The sequence below is a fragment of the Lottia gigantea genome (genome assembly GCF_000327385.1).
Source record: "Lottia gigantea unplaced genomic scaffold LOTGIsca_14, whole genome shotgun sequence".
Lineage (NCBI taxonomy): Eukaryota > Metazoa > Mollusca > Gastropoda > Lottiidae > Lottia > Lottia gigantea.
Genome location: NW_008707617.1, coordinates 1,676,099 through 1,694,605, shown reverse-complemented (window position 1 = coordinate 1,694,605; position 18,507 = coordinate 1,676,099). Strand labels below are relative to the sequence as shown.

Sequence of the window (18,507 nt, the reverse complement as noted above, 5' to 3'; positions counted from 1 at the left end):
TTCATTTCAAAAGAAAACTTCGTTTCTAAGTTGGCTTCCAGAGCATTCGCACCAATGGCACTTGCCCATCCGTAAAATATTAACATTTATTAACAAACACTCGTGCCCGAAACCAATTCAGCGTCCAGTTTCTCTTGAGTTTTATCTTGATTTTCGACGGTTTTTTTTTTGTATTTTATTTTTTTTTGAATACTGTTAAAATGGCGGAAAATATGGAATTTGATGAGATTCTTTCCGAAAAGTGATCTGGGTTGGTAATGTAACACTTAGTTAATTTTTGGTGAGAAGGTAAGATAAAAGTCCAATTACCTTCGTATTGGTAGATTTTCGTATTGATAACACTTACAAATCAAATTACTATGTCAATTATACAAGTTCAGTTTATATTTAACTAAGACATTGAAAAACTTGTTTTATAACAAAAATTATAAGATGCACAATGAGAAACTGAATTCAGTGGTGATGAAAAAATGTTACATCAAATACTCCATGTTCCTTGTGAGATTTAGTTCAACCTGTTGTCAACATAAACATTAAAACAATGCAGAAGCATGAATGAAATGTCTTTATAAAGAAGTAAAGGTATGGAAAATTTTTTTTAACTTGGCATTTAAGAACAAAATGATAAAAAACATTTGAGGTAAAGTTGTTTAGGATAAGTTGTATTTGCTTTACCCGAATCTTGTCTATCACTTAACATGATTTTTTAAAAGGAAATATTTTGTTGTTGACATTGTAAGATCAGGTGAAATCTTCTTTTAGTCAACATTAAGCATCTACTATTTAATTTTATTTAGTTAATTTACTTGCTGCATATCTGTGAAAAAAAAACTTGCATAATGTTATGTTAAGTGGATTAACAATGTTATTGCATATTTTTGACCTTTTATTTCGTGTTTACATTCAAAGTTTTCAAAATTCCTATACTCGGCAGGTTAATATCTAAACGTATTTATAACGCTCGTTCAGTCCCATCGGTGTTATCAATGAATAGAAGGAACTCTGGTTCACTTTATTCAATATGCTTTGTATGAGTCAATGAATTGTTACCAAGTAAAGCAACCATTTTTGTTCCAGAGGTAGTATCCCGGTAGCTCACGATATCCTTGAGTTTTGTGCTTATGTACATTAGTACAAAACAATCTGTAAAAAATGACTATGTAAAAGCGCAATGATAGGCCCGAATGAAAACCACGTGACATCATGAATATTTATTTTAGATTCCTTTTACGAGGATCACTTTCTTAAGTGGAACACGGTTGAATATGTTATCAAATCTGAATCATCATGAGAAAAATCCCTCAAAATGATTTTTAAATTAACATTGACCTCATATTAACAATGTATATTGTAGAAAAATTTCTTAGCACTCGTCATTATAATAAGTATTTACATGAATATGCAAATGATACAAAAAATAATATAGGCTTTATCGGTCCACTGATAATTTGCAGCTATCGATATCGCAATTTCCTTCATTTTGGATAACTTTAATTGCGACAGCATCATGAATACCAAACACCCGCCCACTAAACAATAATCAGGGAATAGCCATTCATCAGCTGATACATTAATGACCTTGAGAATTCTGGGTGACCCAGTCACGGATTCACGTACCTCAAACTAAATGTCCTTGCCAAGTGATGAGGCCAAAACATATACCAGCAATATTCAATTGATGAAAAAATTGCATTGCATAAATAACAAAAATATCTTACCTTGAAGTATTGTGCAACTGTTGTTTGGTTTTTCAGAGATCTGTCATACCTGCAATTTGAACATAAAACATTAGTCAATTTTTGGCCTTACCTACATTTACCAAACCTCTTTTTGTGATAAAAAATCACTTGTTTGTTTGCCAAACGGTGTTTGTTATAGATTCTTTGTAACGGTATCGTGGCACAAAATGCAATAAAACTCGATAAAAGTGTTGTTGGTTGATATATTGAATGAGATGTTTTAGTGTAGGTCTATAAAAAATAAGTTTGCAAAAAAAGTGAAATGTCTAGTGTTTTTTAATGGTGTTTGTATGATACGTAGATAAGTTGCATTGAGAAAATATATACAAATTATCACACACATTGATCAAGTGTCTAGGTGACTCATAGTCATGACTTCATGACCCATACAAATATCATTTCATAGAAATATTAATTTCCACCTGCCTTATAATGTTACACCTATATAATTTTCAAGTCTGTAAATTAGTGTAAGTTAAAGAAAGGTAATTTGGTCACGGGGCGTCTGACGATGAGAACGACTTTATTACAAGCTGCAAAATACTAAATTCAGTATATTACAACGTGCAGCTACCTTTGCCTCTACGTAATTACAGCCTAGGTTTTGCTTTTCTTGTAATATAATGCAATTTATCCTTTGTTAAGTTTCGTCGAAATCGATTAGTTGTGGTTTACAATACACATAGTTATCTCCCTTAGCTATATCCTGATATAATGACCGACTGGCAGTTCAAAGCATCTGATCAGATCCGAAATGGAGTTTTACGTCCTTCCTTTTCTACACCATGTAGATCACAGTGCGAAGGTCTCATATCAAACCATTATCTGACCGCAAGCAACTGTCATCAGCCGATAGTAAAAACAAAATAATTTGGATCAGAATTTTCAAGTGCTGGTGACTCGGACATTAGACACGCATCATTCGCCGAATCTGAGACACGTCAGATCTGTTACTAGAAAACAACAGACAGAAACGGCAATTTCTCGGTTGTTCCTGCGCTCATGACGACTACGTCAAGAGATAAATCAAATTCCATCAGTTGCTAAAGCCGTCGTAGTCTCGTGTCTCTCCGATTCTCCGATTAATCAAAACATCAGTTAAAAAGCTATAAATGTTAATATAAATTGAAATCATTGTGTCCTCGGCGAAAACGCATTCCACTTCTGAAGAAATGATTGTTAGTGATGTTCCAGGATGGCGAAAGCTAATCCTGGCTCAGATCTTATTGAATGAGCAAGCCAATCAATTCCAAAACAGAGTATCGTGTTATATTAACTATCCCTGAAAGCGGACACAATCATAGAATATTTTCAAATAATTCAACTTTTAACTAAAAACGAAATCTCGTGAAACAATATGTTGATATAAAGCCAATTGTGATACATACAAAACAGCATATTTATGAAGAACAAAAAAATTAAAAAAGTACTCGTGCAACAGAATCAAATATTCCAACGTTTTGATTTATTAATTAATCCAATATCACATTTCTAAAATGGCCGACATCAGTTGCTGGACAAGTATCTATGTACTGAGTAATGTATCCTAACAAAAAACTCAAACAAAGTATATTTAATACTTGAATAACCAATGAAAACATAGAAATGGGTAAAAAAAAATCTAGAATGATTATGTTTAAAGACGAATGCTTGTATTAAGGGCGTTAAAAGCGAAAAGTAACAATACAGAGAAATTCAGTGAAGAAAAGATGTGTCTCATAAGTGACCGCGTTGAATGTATGAATAGTCACCTTCAAGAGCTCTCAGAATATTTCTCAAGGAATGTAAGAGAAAATTTATATAACTGAGAAACATCTTATGTTTTTCCATAACATGTATGTATAATATACAGGCATATTATACTATTATGTAGCTATATAATAACCATTAGGGGAGTCTGGTGCTACTCTGAGACTGTATTGGTCAAGTCGTCAATCCTATTGGACAAACCAATAACGTCTGCATTATGTTCGAATGTGGCACTGTTAAGAGCAACATTAATTTATAAATTAATATTTGTATTTATGTATATAAAGATGGTTTCCTTATTTTTTAGTGTCAAATTTATCAAACTATTTGATTAATTAGTGTTTCTAATGGATTAACGTGTATTCTTATTCATATCGTTATGTTCTTATTGCATATACTTAAGAGTTTTAACACGTCCATTTATGTACTGTCTGGATAAACAAAAACATACTTTGTGATCTTTCTTGATCGGCCACTCTGCTGGCAATTCTCTTCTAATTTGTCTAATTATGAATTAATTATGGACATGCGAGACACATTGGAATTTTTCCAAATCATAAGAACGCCTCTACTTTCTATTCATAGAAATATTTGCAGTTTCACTTTCAGTCAAAATAAGGGAACCAAACTTTAATTATACAAATAAAAGTGTAAATGGATGTCGGTGGTGTTAATGCAATGATTAAGAGTAATTCTGTGCACTTCTTATGGTTCAAATATAAAAGTCCTAGTAGACAGCAAATTTACTAATTATCAAACAAAACAGAACATTTAGTAGTTTTTGTCATAAGACCACCCGGAAAAAAGAAAATGTACTCACATTTAGGAAGTTTGGTCAACACAGACTAACTTACTTCCCAAGAAAAATGTGGTCTTAGATGAATAGAGCCAAAATAATTATAATGATAGGTCAATTTAATTAAGAGATAAAAATGTCAACCCTACCTTTCAGTTGTTGATGTACCTGTGCTAGTTACACCTGGTGTTTTTCCTCGTGGTTTTGTGGCGAACGACCTGAAAAAAAAAGTCCACAGCATTTTAATATATCAAATGATTTGCTTTTACTTATAATAATTTTATTCCAAATATCGTCGCTATCGTGTCGATATTTGTAATTTCAGCTTTACCTACGTTTCCTTATTTTGTCTTTTTCGTAATGAGTGATTCGAAAGCTTTCATCATGGACTTTAAGTGGTATTTTTTTTTTGGTTTGAAATTTGTACTAATAGTCTATAAGTATCTGGTGTCAATTTAGTCATTTAGGTTGTTATGTTCGGATCTCTAAATGGTCGTTCAATGTTTGGATTAATGTCCGTCAGTTTACATTTTGAGAAGATGCTCTCGCACACATTACCCGTATCTTGTTTTTGCGCACACTATTAGACGCATTTAAGGGTGATTCCCTGATAGATATGAGTTTTGTATATTATTTATAATACTTATAATGCCTAATTATTGTAAATATATGTGTCAGGCAACCCCAATGAAAATAAAATTAAAAGCATCTCATTATGCGAATATAACATTCACAAACGTGATATTTAAACTTCGTCATCGATGTGTGGAAAACTTTGGAAATAAATTTGATGAAATTATTAATACACATAAATTTAAAGATAAATTTTGGATTTGATGTCAAAATAACAACTTATTCCTTCAACATATTTGCAGTCCTTAATAAACCGAAAAATATTAGTAGTAAGATATGCTTATTCGTTTATTGAATATTTATTTGCCTATTGGTTGCTTCAAATCCCCTCTAATAACTAATAAAATATTACTATAGGTATTGATAAATAGTCAAAAGGGATTATGTTTAAATTAAGTTCTGACGACACTCTATATAAATACATTTCAACAAGTGGCAATGACTTTATCAGTTACATGCATCCACCCATGGTACATAAAGACTATTGTTATCTTCTTAATCGTATTGTTACTATCAAATATTATACTTCGTGTTTAACGATACGGTAGACTTGAGAACATAGTTCACTCTTTTTTTTTTTTATCCCAAAGAGATTACGTATCGATCAATATGTGGGTAATGCTTTACGTTACATGATAGATTATATCGATTATATTATTTGTAAATGGGAATAAGGGTGGTCAAGTTGTAAATTCCCAGGCTTAAAATTGCACTTTGATTTATGATTAGTCGTGGAATATTGTAAAAGAAGTTTATAACGGCACCGTCAACAAAATTGTACATGTCTCATGATTTTATTAATGCTAACAGGAATGGACATGTGTAGTATTGGTTGTAACATTCCTAAATTCGCAACTTGTCTTTTTTCTGGATGTCGGACGTTATATGTAGCACAACCATCCTAAGTAAGATTTACATTTAGTGAATTCAATACTCTAATCTCGAAGCGGCTTTACTGATTGTCGACCAATTTAACATGACTTTTAACCGATTCGAAATGGTTGTGAAACAAGAAAACCAGACGAGTCCAGCTTTGATATGTGATGAAGAAAATGTTACAATTGTTGACAATGTGGAGGCCATGTCAACAAAGATCTCAATGAAATCCTCACGATCTTCCACTTTGCTCAATTGTCACCGTTCATAAATGTTTGTTTAGTTGTTATCTTATAAAGCTGCACCAATTTGAAATAATGAAAAAACGATGCATTTTATCAACATGTTAAGCTCTCTCTGCATTGAGCTTAAATTGACATCATTTGAATGCCAGATAACTTAAGAAATTTGACATCAATCCATGTCAACCATTGAAGTGCATCTTTTGTAGAAAGCAAACCTGTTCATGTGAACCGTGAACAGACAGTTTGTTTTAGACTGTTGACAAAAAATTCCCACTATTTAGTTATAATATTATAACGGAGTTCTTAAGTACATAATACCTAATTAACAACAATCGCTTTCCCATATCTTAACTCTCCCTAGAAACAGTTCCCAATGCAAAGCAGAAGGAATGATATTTTTTTCTTTGATTCGTGTATATAGCTCTAGCAGGAATAAAGTGATGTCAGGTAGTTTGCAGAGAGAGAGTACCTCTACAGGAAAGAGTTAAAAACCACTTGAGATTTCCAACCGCCTCTGAAATCTAACATATTCAGCTTGAACAAAGAAACTCTTTTTTTCTGTTACTTGTGGACGTAATCTATCACTGTGGATAAAGAGAATACATTTTTTTCTATCTCCAAGCAAGAGTGCTGATGCTCCTTAATGCATTTCATTTCATTTCATTTTCCAAGCAAAAGTATTATCCAGGCCGCGTATTCTCGTCTTAGTGCTAGGATATCCTGGAAACAGTGATAGGACTTAAGACCCTAGGATATCCTAGCGCTAAGATCGCTTCGAGAACACGCGACCAGGAGGCAAAATTCCAAAACTTACCCTGATATAGTTCCCGTTCTAGATAGTTTGGCTTTGAATAAATCGCTGATCAATTGGCTTTGACTAGATTTCATACAATCTACTATACATATACTTAAATTATCTCTGTTCTTCTCCAAGAATCCTGCTGCATGATATTCAACCTATATAAAAAGTATAAAGTCTCATATAGAAGTTGTAATCAAAAGTCCATAAGTTACAAATTAAGAACAATAAATGCATAACTAAACATCATCAGCTTTTCCTTCAAAACCAGGATTACATAAATTGACCACATCGACCGACATAAAAGACATTTACGAAGATGAGATAAGATGAGATAAGATGATAAGCAGACGGAGATTAAGCTTTAGTATCTATGTTCCTTTTTCACAAAAGTAACCTTTAGTCACACAAGTAACCTTAAGTCACAAAAGTAACATTTAGTCAAAAGTAACCTTCAGTCACAAAATTAACTTTTAGTCACAAAAGTAACCTTTAGTCAAAAGTAACCTTTAGTCACAAAAGAAACCTTCACTCACAAAAGAAACCTTTCGTCACAAAAGAAACCTTTAGTCACAAAAGTAACCTTTAGTCACAAAAGTAATCTTTAGTCATAAAAGAAACCTTTAGTCACAAAAGTAACCTTTAGTCACAAAAGTAATCTTTAGTCATAAAAGAAACCTTTAGTCACAAAAGTAACCTTTAGTCACAAAAGAAACCTTTAGTCATAAAAGCTTCTTTCAGCTGTGTTGGACACATTGCTAGTTTAATGTGGTCAAAATTAAAATCTAATATTCACCTACCGTTCCGACATAATGGTGAACACAAAATGCCAAATCACCACTCTTTGATTTTGACACTAATTTCGTATTTTTGCAATGGGTGGTGATTTTCTCCACTAATGATGAATCAGTTGATCTTGGAAATCTAATTTCTTCGTCCATTAGTGCAAAAATACCCAGCGGTTTCTGAAATACAGTTTACAGAAGGCCGACTTGAATATGGAAAAAAAAATGAAACAATTATTGATAATTCAATTGATAAACTATTTAAGAACAATTTCTGGGTTATGCTGTCGTTGAATCTAGGGATAGAGGCCCGAAGTTTGGGGATTTTTTTTAAGCAAGACTATGTATTCCAGGATTATTCATATTTATGTTAGTTTCTGACACGTCATTATGAAATTTGGAAACTTAGGTTTTGTACTTATATCTCCACATTAAATACAGGTTACATTGATATACATGTAAACCTTTCATCGACATCTAATTGACCTAAATCAATACAGAAAGCAAGTTTTTTTGGGGCCAGTTCTATCTATACATACCATCATGAACAAATTCAGCAAATCGTTGTTGTTCCGATATTGAATATTTTTCCATGACAATCCTTCACGTTCATATTCTTGTCGGTCCAAAACAAATACGTGCTCATTAAAGTATGTCTGCATTTGTTCATTAGCAACATTTATACACAGCTGTTCAAGACTGTTGATCTTCAGATTTTCAAACCCTGGCATATCAAGAATTCCCAGGCTTGGTCCTGAATATTTACTGCAAGTAAAAAGGAATTCAAATAGCAATTTCAGTGAAACGTGTCATATTGTTGAAGTGAGTGAGTCATATGAAAGTATCAACGCTCTTGCAACGGGAAAGTTAAAAATTTACTGGCAGGGCTAGAAAATTGAAAAATCTCAGTTATGCAAATTACAATGACCAGGTGATCATTTGCATTTTTAAAGTCTGGACATAAACACAGAAAGTGAAATCTTAAATCGTGTACGATTATTTGTATTCTATTTAGGTTATTGTAGTCATTCTATGAATGTTAACCGAGTTTAAATAATCAAGGAATCTGTATTGTCTTTCAACGCACTGTCATTTAAATGGACATTCGTTTTATAATAATACAAAACATGTACCTGAATTCTTTATCAGGTTTAAGTCTTGTGTTAATTTGTCTGACAATCCAGCCAAATAAACGACTGTAAAGAGCTTTAGCCAAGGCATCACGACTTTCCGCGGCCTGTTCGACTGTTCTGTGAATGACCAATCGCTCACCTGAAATAAAGGGTTGTATAAGATCAATGCTTTTAAACAGTCAGTCAATTCCATATATAATAAGCGGTGTCTTCCCAATATCACCCCTTCACATTTCACCCATAAAATATTCCCTTTTCGCCCCTTACCCGTTTCGCCCTTTTCCCACATCGTCCCTTGCTGTTTTGTCCCTTTCCTATATCGCCCCTTCCCAATTTGCCCCCTCCCCAGTTCGCCTCTTTCCCATTTCATCGTCATCCAATTAGGTCAAAAGATTAATTTGACGAACATTCAAGAAGGCTGTCGTCAGACCTTAACTGAAGTGGCTGTGTTAAAAATAAAAGCCAATAAAAAAATAACGAACATTATTACTGTAATAAGCATTGATAATGCCTCAAACGGCTGAGCAATACCAAATATGTGACCGCATTTTGATGTAATAAGACAGACCGATATACTCAAAAGCTGACTTGGTCGTACCTTAAATTAATTGCTATGCGAGATTCTACTAGCTAAAAAGAAACCACTGCCCTAAAGATGTTTAAGCACGTGAGAAAAAGACAATGCTAACATTGTAGAACGTGGATTTCAGTGAATGTTGTTGAATTTGATACTTTTCTTAAAATCAAACTCACAAGGTTAAAAGGAATGTTTAGATTTTATCCTTAAAACAATAAATGGATTGAAGGTGTGTTAGTCGTGTATGGACATACCCGGCCCACTTGTTGCCACAGCCTACAAATATTTCACAAAGTTTATAAAGTTAAGACTTCTTGTTAACATGAGCCTTATTTCACACCTTTTACCTCAATGCATACGGTTAATGTAAAAGTGCTTGTGAAGAAACAACTTGGTAGGCCTTAGTAAGGTCTTGCATAGTAATGGCATAGTTATCAAATTTCGGTACCGATATTAAGCTACATCAATTACTCAAAAACGTATCTTTAAAGAAAATAAATGTTTTTCATGTGGTTTATTTTATCAATAGGAACTGTAGGTGATCTAGTAGTAATCTAAACGCCTTGATTTGATTTGATTTGAATCCAATTGGAACTGTGCATTATTATGGAGTTGCATTGCACAAAGGAACATAGAACAAGCGATGTTTCTGTCTATTTTTCAATTACAGATTGATGTAGTTGTATCAATCATTCAAGTCCATGGAACCCAAATGTTCACGTTATTACTACGTTACGCGTTAGGTAAGAAGTAAAATATGCTTTAAATTTATACTCGGATCTATTCGCCCAATATCAGAAATATATTTATGATTGATATACTTCCTCATGTGAAAAGTTCATAAGCTATTACTAATGCACCAGTATTGTTGTTTTGGATTTCGGATTTCGTTTTACGGTTTGGATGTTAGTACTTGGTTTATGTATAATGATAAAAAAAATAAAGGCATATTCTTCGATTAGGCATTTCACGACTTTTTTCTCCCAGTATGTAAAAATACTGAGGCATTTTTGTTTTATTTTGGCTACTACGACAACTCGATTAGCCAAGCTATTTTTATTTGTCGTTGTACATTTACATACTCTCTAACGATCAACTTCCAAAACAAATAGTTTTAAGGGTGTTCTTGCCACCTATGTTGTGTCTAACGCCAACACGTTTCATTCTATTGCACTACAATAGTATTTGAATTTAATTAAATTCTGCTAAATTTTCTTATCAAAATAACGACACGGGTTTGTCGTGTTGTCAAACATACACATGTAAAGGTGGAACAATGTTCAGCCGCGAAAGCTTTTAGTTGAGGGCAGACACGAAACTACATTTTAACTGTTTGATCCGCCATTTGAATTATTGGGGTGCATTGGAAGCAATATCAATAGGGGTCAACATGGAGCGTCCATATTTGAATGATAATTTGATGCCAAAGAATGAAAGTTTTTTTAGCCTTTTTGTGTATTGAAGACATATCTTCACGATATAGGAAAATATAGGCTATAACGAAAAATCTGAATTATGCTTCATGAATATCCATTTGCAACTGGCTTCAAAAATAAAACTGCACAAAATTTTACCGTTTACGTTATGTTTGATATCCATAACATTTTTTAGAATGAGAAATCTACATTTTGACAAACGATAGCTTGCCATGCATGTTGATATACGCCCACTGGCAGTTATTTGGCAGTACAGTAACAATCACAAGTATGCAATATACAACCTTTCTTTCGAATTTTTTGTGGTTGAAAATGACCAATATTGTTGTGTCAAAATTTTGCCTCCTTGAGTGTTTACAAGCTATAAAATTATATTGAACGCGTTTCAGGAACAGGGGTAATAACTCATAACAAATAGTTTTCCATTTTGTGATTTTCAATAGGGATCATCCTTGAGTGATAACAAACATATATACTAGGTTTCGTTAAAATTTGTGACTACTGGAGAGTTTACGAGTTTAAATAATACCGGCAATAACTCATATTAAATATGTTTTTCGATTTTTGTGACTTTCAATTATGTTCATCCTGGAGTTAATAAATATGTACACTTTACAAGTAAAGTCAATATTCATGAAGAATTGTGCTTTGTACAGTGTTTTCTAGCAATTGTGGGCGGATAGACAGATGGGTGATGACAAAGCACAGCGATAATTATCATAATTTAGACTATCACTACCAACTGCACGCAAATATCTCAATAAAAATTCCAACAGAAAAATACCGTAAGGTTTCTGTAGACCGACATACAGTTGGGTGTAGATGTTTTGTTGAATCTAGACTTTGTTTTTGGTGAATTACGACTTACCCCTTGTATAGTTAGCTGAGGAAATCAGGACGTCACTTAAATCTACAATGTCAATTTGCAGAAGCACTGCCACTGAAAAAAACAAAACAAATATAGACTTTTTGTTCTTGTAGTGTAAAAAAATCAAATTGGGGATAAATAAAAATTAACGATTGTGTTAAGGTATGTGGACCAATAAAACGATGTGGAAAGGTTGTAAAATTGTGAAGGGCAAAAGAGCTCACAGAAAATCATCATTGATCTAACAATGTACGCAGGCATACTAACAACCTCATTCATATATTTTTAAAATCAACATGAACATTCTAACAACACATTCTGTCTATTAAGTGACAAATAGTTGTGAAACATTGGCTAACAATCTTCATCACGTAAGAGCATTTTAGTGACAAGTTCACTGAAAACTGCTTCGTGTTCTAGAGGAAAATGTAACAGGAATTATTAAAAGTGACCTGAAAATCCAACCAACATCAACTACATCAGTTTCTGGAATGGAACTCAAGGTTATGAGTGTAGGACCATTTGACTAAGAAATGATTTGATTCCGATAGTACCCGAATCTTTTTGGAAAAAAAAATCTTTGGTGAAATTGGAGTTTAAAATATGCCAAACTATAAATTTAATTACCAATTTCTAAATTCTTTAAATCCGCAAATCTAGCCTTTTCTGTTTTCTCATCTTTAATATAGACTATATTGGTAACATGTAGAACTGCTGACAATACAGTAAATACCATAGATATTTCCTGAATTAAAAATAAAATGGTTATTTCCCTTGATTAAATTCCAATGTAAATGATATGGGGGATAACAACAAAATAAAAATGTTACTCCATTCTTAAAAAAAATGGTGTCCTCAATGAAATACCAATATATATGGTTCATCAGTACCTTTGCGGGGTCAGCCTCCCGAGACAGGCTGGGCAGACTGACTTAATGGAGGGACAACTCTCTTGGTTGAGATTCAAAATGCAACAGGTTTGTACAGTTTTTCCTCCAAGAAAACTTGGAAAAATAGAACTGATTAGTTGCATTCTGACACATATTTTAGGGCATAAACGTATAAAAATCATATTTTTGAAGTGGGGATACAACTAAGGGTGCAAACTCTTTTTCTAGGGGGACAAAAGCCTCCCCTGTACTCCCACTGGCACTGATTTTGGGTGCTCATGTGATATCATTGTGTAATATAATTCACCATCAATGTCATTTTGTTACTTACCCAGTCTGTAAATCCAACTAATTTCATGACATTTAGTTGTTTGTGAAACATTAAACGACTATTTTCTAAATCTCGTGTGCTTTTAAATACAGGGCGATTTCTGTTATCGTTTCGTAATATTCTGTAATATACATTAAAATGATCAAGTTTAACAATTATTGTGTACAGTTTTTCCAGATGAGAGTTTGAGGCAATCTATCTTCCTACGACCAGTTCGTGACTGACACTATGGCTACTTGACCATTGCATTAATTTGTTGTTTACCTGAAATCTTCCGGATGACCTAAGCTATAATTCCTCAACTCGTCCTTGGTCATTCCAGCAAACAAATAGTAAAAAATATGAAAATTTCTTTCACCAGGACCATGTTGTACAACACGACTCTTTTCCAGTAAGTAATCAGTTAATACAGCTGAAATGTAAAGTAAATGTGTACTTACAATACAACTTTTCTGATAGCCAGTCGAAGAAATTTCCAAAGTAAAATCATATCTACAGCCAGTCGGGTTACCGGGGTGGGTACAATTATCCCCAATATGGAAATATGGCTTGCCCCTCACCCCCACGAAAGTTGTCTCCCGATTGAGTCATGTCCCGTATGTTGAAAGCTTCAAATAACAAACTTACCACCGGCTAATTTCCCTTTACTAGTAAACTTCAGCTCAAGATTTTTACCAAATCGACTGGAATTATCGTTCATTAAGGTCTGTGCATTTCCGAACGCTTCTAACAACGGATTAACCTGAAGAATTATATTGTATGTATACACACACGACTTGAATAAACTCATCGAATTAATGGCAAAGTTATATCTGATTCAGCAGAAAACCTGCACTTCTAATTGCTGTTTGTGAGAAAGTGGGCCTATTTTGAAATATTGTTCACAAAATTTTGTATCTTTGAAGATCAACGTGCCGGAATGAAATTGTTCGAGATAGCTTTTATACTAAAGAAGTTCTAAAATTTTTTTCCGGACCACTGTTGGCATTGTTTTTTCACTCTACTCTGAAGTGAGCACATCGACAATTAATAATGTGCTAAATTTACAAAAAAGTACACCAACACAAAGAAATATTGTTTCTAACCTCATTTATTTTGACGTCCAAAAATGGATGAATGCTCTCACTCTTATAAGTGACATGGCTTATCATATGCTTCACACTTTCTGTTTTTCCAGATCCCGATTCTCCACTGACAACTATATTTTGACTTTTGTGTGAACTAAGCATGCGAAGATGCGTGTGATCGGCTATCCAGAATATGTGGGGTTTTAAGTTACTGCGGACTGAAACATTGGTGTACTGTTTGTGATCCTATAATACAAAAGGGTAAAAAATTCAATAACATCAGATTGATTTGATATACTTTGGACTGATGTTCTGGATTTTGAGGAATGGTTTGGATGACGATTGATTAGAAGTAGTGATTCTTTATGTTGTTGATAGTCGTGTGGTTTTGTTGTTTGTTTTAGTTTGACCCTCTCAACAAGGCTCAAACTAAAATGACTTAAAATCGTACGACTCGATTTAATCGAATTATATTCCGGTTTTACAAAAAATGTTATAATTGTCCAATCGTTAACAAAAAAAAAAATCAAAAGACATCAATGATTGTGATTAAAGTGGAATCATTGGAATATTTCAGTCATTAGGTCAATCCAACTCCCCAAGATAAAAAAAATATATCTGATGAAACGGTCAATGGTTCATAGTCGGGAACTATCTGATTCTGGGTTTGTTTTACTTACCGATTTTCCATAGATATCGACAGTTTTAAACGGGTTAATAAACAATAATATGTCACCAATATACGTCTGTAAAATATAAAGAAGACATTATATTTCGGGGAAGGGAGGGTTTGATGCCTGGTTAACTACGACATTAACATTAACAGTGTCCAAATGGGAACGGACAAAATAGACAATGGGTGAATCGGGTAGGGACATAATGGGAAGCGGCAAAATAGGAATAAATTAAGAGCAGTGAGGGAAGGGGCGCTATGGGATAAACCGTTTAAAACATAACTATGTTATAAATAAATAAATAAATATATAATAATATTTTATTCACAAGTTGATTGGGTTTAGGAACAAGCTCTACCTATACATCCAAGTTTTAATCTGAAATTTATTCGTTGAATATGCGGTAACAGTTGTAGGTGCATCCCGATGCGTTTTGTTCGACTTTCAGTTTGAGCACACTTGATAAGCTAGTCTAATACACCTCGGAATGCACCTATTGTTCGTGTCACAGTATCCACTCGCTGGAAAGTGCTGCCACGTGATTGGTCAAAACAGGGGCCAAGCAAAGGTTAACAGAATTAATTCAAGAAGGACAGTATTAGACCTTACTTTAGGTTACGTACAAAGCTAATAGCAAATAAAACATTCGAAACGAAACTAATAAAATACGAACGAAAGTGAGGTCTTATTTTAATAAGACTGTATTAATAGTTACATTAATCAATAATGGAGAGGGGTGATATAGGCAAAGCCTGTTCCTCCTTTTCATAATGTATATTTATATAATTGTGAATAAAATATTGATTAAAAAATAAAATAAATAAATAAAATATTGGACAATATGATTTCAAATAATTCTCCGACTTTTTCCATATATATCTATAATACATCATTTCGAACGGGTAAATAAAATTAAGACTTTTGACAAAACCGTCACCGAAATCGTGTCAATATGAGTTAAACGCTACCCGGGATATGTCAATAAGGTATAGAATGCATACCATACATAATACATAATTACAACAGATCTAGGTAACTTTCTCGCGATTAAATACTTATAGAGAGAATAAATATTGATATAACCTTAATATTATAACATACACCCACTATTAAACTGAAAGTAGTTTCTTTATGTCGAGTAATGTTATTCAAATTGTTGCCAGTCACCTCGAGTCTGTTGATATTAGTTTCGAGTCACAAAAAAGTTCAGAAAAAATATTATTTTACTACGAATTTCAAAATAGTGAAAGTATTTTGATAGCATTTGCGTTAATTTTATTTTGATGACTGGCAATATTTTGCTTTGACCATGTTTCATATACTTATATACGTTTCTATTATATAAATTATCTATTTCGCCATACACGAAAAATCTCAATTGCCCAACTCTATGGTATCCCAATGTGGTTTCAAAGTTCTATCCAAATCCAAAACGGTAATTCGTCTGATATATAAACTTACATAAAATTCATTTTTGATATATCTTTGCTTCAAATTTTCTACTATAGTTTTCTCATCTAATATCGACAGTAAAGCTAAATCATCTGTTTCACTTGGTCTGTTTCCTCTGATATGGAATCTGAAATAGGCAAATGGAACATCATGACATATTGCAAAGTTTAAAGGGTAACAAAGGGTGAAGATAACAGAAAATGCGCAATGCTGTTTTTCGTAGAATTATGTTTACTCCATTATATATATACTGAACAGATAAAGAAACGCCGAAAAGCACATAAAATAGTGAATTGTTTATTCAACTTTCAATAAAACAATAGATAATTGTCCGAAAACAACCACATTTGGCACAAGGATTGTTTGAGTGAATTTGATCACATGATCTTTATAATTGGGGGCTGTCAGTCAGTATCTGGTGTGTTCATTACGGTCCGACATGTTCTGTTGCTGGAATGGTAGAAACGCCATTGGAATCTGCGCCCAGACTCTTAGGAAAGCTACATTGAGTTCTGCTGCATTTCTTGGAAGTGATTGTCATAAACTGGCCTTTTTATGTCTAAAAATCATATTTTTAAAGAAAATAACAATTCTGATCGTGCACGACTTTGTCTTAATAATCTAAAAAATGCGACATTTCTTTATCTGTTCACTATATGTGTAGCGACTCCAATCTTAGGTGTCGACAACATATTTTCAGAAGCGTACATTTTGTTGTAATTTTGAATGATCTATTAAGGATAAAGGAAATGCATTAAGTACATACTTAATTTGGTACTGCACATAAATTTTACCAATTAGCTAAGTAATAAACCTCCTTGACGTTCACTTATTTTACGCCCACATAGAATCCTGAGCGTATATCACGCCCAGTACCTCCGACAAAGTTTCTAGTCTCTCTCTGATTTTTTTGATAAATGATAATTGTCATAACTCATAATTAATGTTAACTGTGAAGATGATCAGATGTCTTTTTTGCCAAATATATAGATTATGTATTATCATTATACGCGCATAATATTTTGCTACCATAAGCGTATTTGATCAGAATTCAAATACAGTCTAAATTTTAGATTATCTTAATGTCTGTTGTATGTCTATCGTGTAATGTCGATCATTTATTTGTTGGGCGGACGTTTCGCTTGTTGTTCGATTAACAGCATTAATCTAATCCGTTTTTCGAGTTGGCTAGTCACAAAGGGGATTAGATCTTGTGTAAGAAGAATTAAGTAAGGAAGTTAGACGACCGCTTTGACCTTCAAGTTGTACAGATTTCTTTTCTGTGCTGAGATTTATTTAATGTTTATCTCACAAAAGAATTTCTTTTTTTATTAGTTATGATAAAATATTGGACAAATGTTAACGCACAAAATACGGTCTACAAGAAACAAATTAATATTAGATCAATCAATTCAAATTTAATCATCCGGTGAAGATTGACGTACTTCAATAATGGGCTTTTCTCTCCAAATGCACTCCCATTGTTATAATGAGAAAATCGATTTGTGAACACAAGATACCATGTACAGATATCTTTAACATCATTGTGTGTATACTGTGTAAACTCGCTGGTAAAGTTGAAACTGAAATTGATACCACATGCATCACATATTGTATCATGGTGAAAGTGTGAAGTTATAGATGCAGAATGCAAGTGTAAGGTTAGCAACATGAAGAATATATTTATGCAGTAACATTCAACCTTCTTTCATACTGCTTGCAATGAGGTTCGGAGAAGGGTAGAATTTGACATCGTCTATGCACACCAGCCCTTTTAGAGCTCTTTTAGAAACACCTGATGATACTTCTCTTTGAAGGTGTCCACTACCATATCACCTTTACTCCTGATCTTGCCATTCTTCAGTCTAAGCTGTGGTGAAAACGTACACAAAACAATGTACTGTGGAATGCACTTATGAACTTGAGTAGATGACGATTATCACTGTCATTATTATCATAAGCCTTCACATGCTAATATCAAATATCAACAAGTATTTTTGATGAACGGAGCTATGAATATCATTCCACGATATCTTTGAAAATGCAATGCTGTGTGATAGGGAAAAACCTACAATTGATACTTCTTGTTTTACTCCTGATTTTGCCATTCTCAGGTCGAGATATTTGATTGGAGGAATTGTTGTGCTTTATACGGACTTTTATTAAACTTATCAATCTTTCGAAGTACTCTACATTAACAACTCATGAAAACATGCAGATTTTTAAAAAGATTGTGGTGCTGAAAATCAACAAACTAAGAAAACATTTCTGTGAAAACTACTTTCTAAAAACCTTATGCAAACGATTGGGTGTTTGGAAGCAAACAATTTGCTTTTAAGTTTCTTGAAGAAAAATTGATATCTGTCAGAAAGATCGTGAACTGGTACTAAGTACTGTCAATCTAAAAGTTCAAACAAATCAATAAAGGAATAAGAAATAAACGACTCCGTCCCCGAA

At 33.2% G+C, this 18,507-nt stretch overlaps 1 protein-coding gene across 1 annotated transcript in view; it reads right to left on the bottom strand.

The window, feature by feature from the left end:
• Positions 1-16,143, bottom strand: part of LOTGIDRAFT_111741 (hypothetical protein) — a gene marked incomplete at both ends in the record, with an annotated part of 39,624 nt that extends 23,481 nt beyond the window's left edge. Inside the window, 14 exon segments of the mRNA XM_009049688.1 lie at positions 1,719-1,804; positions 1,820-1,917; positions 6,853-6,995; positions 7,638-7,802; positions 8,162-8,387; positions 8,750-8,894; positions 11,637-11,708; positions 12,264-12,381; positions 12,858-12,978; positions 13,122-13,269; positions 13,485-13,599; positions 13,943-14,170; positions 14,605-14,670; positions 16,060-16,143. Coding sequence (XP_009047936.1) covers positions 1,719-1,804; positions 1,820-1,917; positions 6,853-6,995; positions 7,638-7,802; positions 8,162-8,387; positions 8,750-8,894; positions 11,637-11,708; positions 12,264-12,381; positions 12,858-12,978; positions 13,122-13,269; positions 13,485-13,599; positions 13,943-14,170; positions 14,605-14,670; positions 16,060-16,143 — 1,815 coding nt within the window.
• Between the last annotated feature and the right edge of the window lie 2,364 nt (positions 16,144-18,507).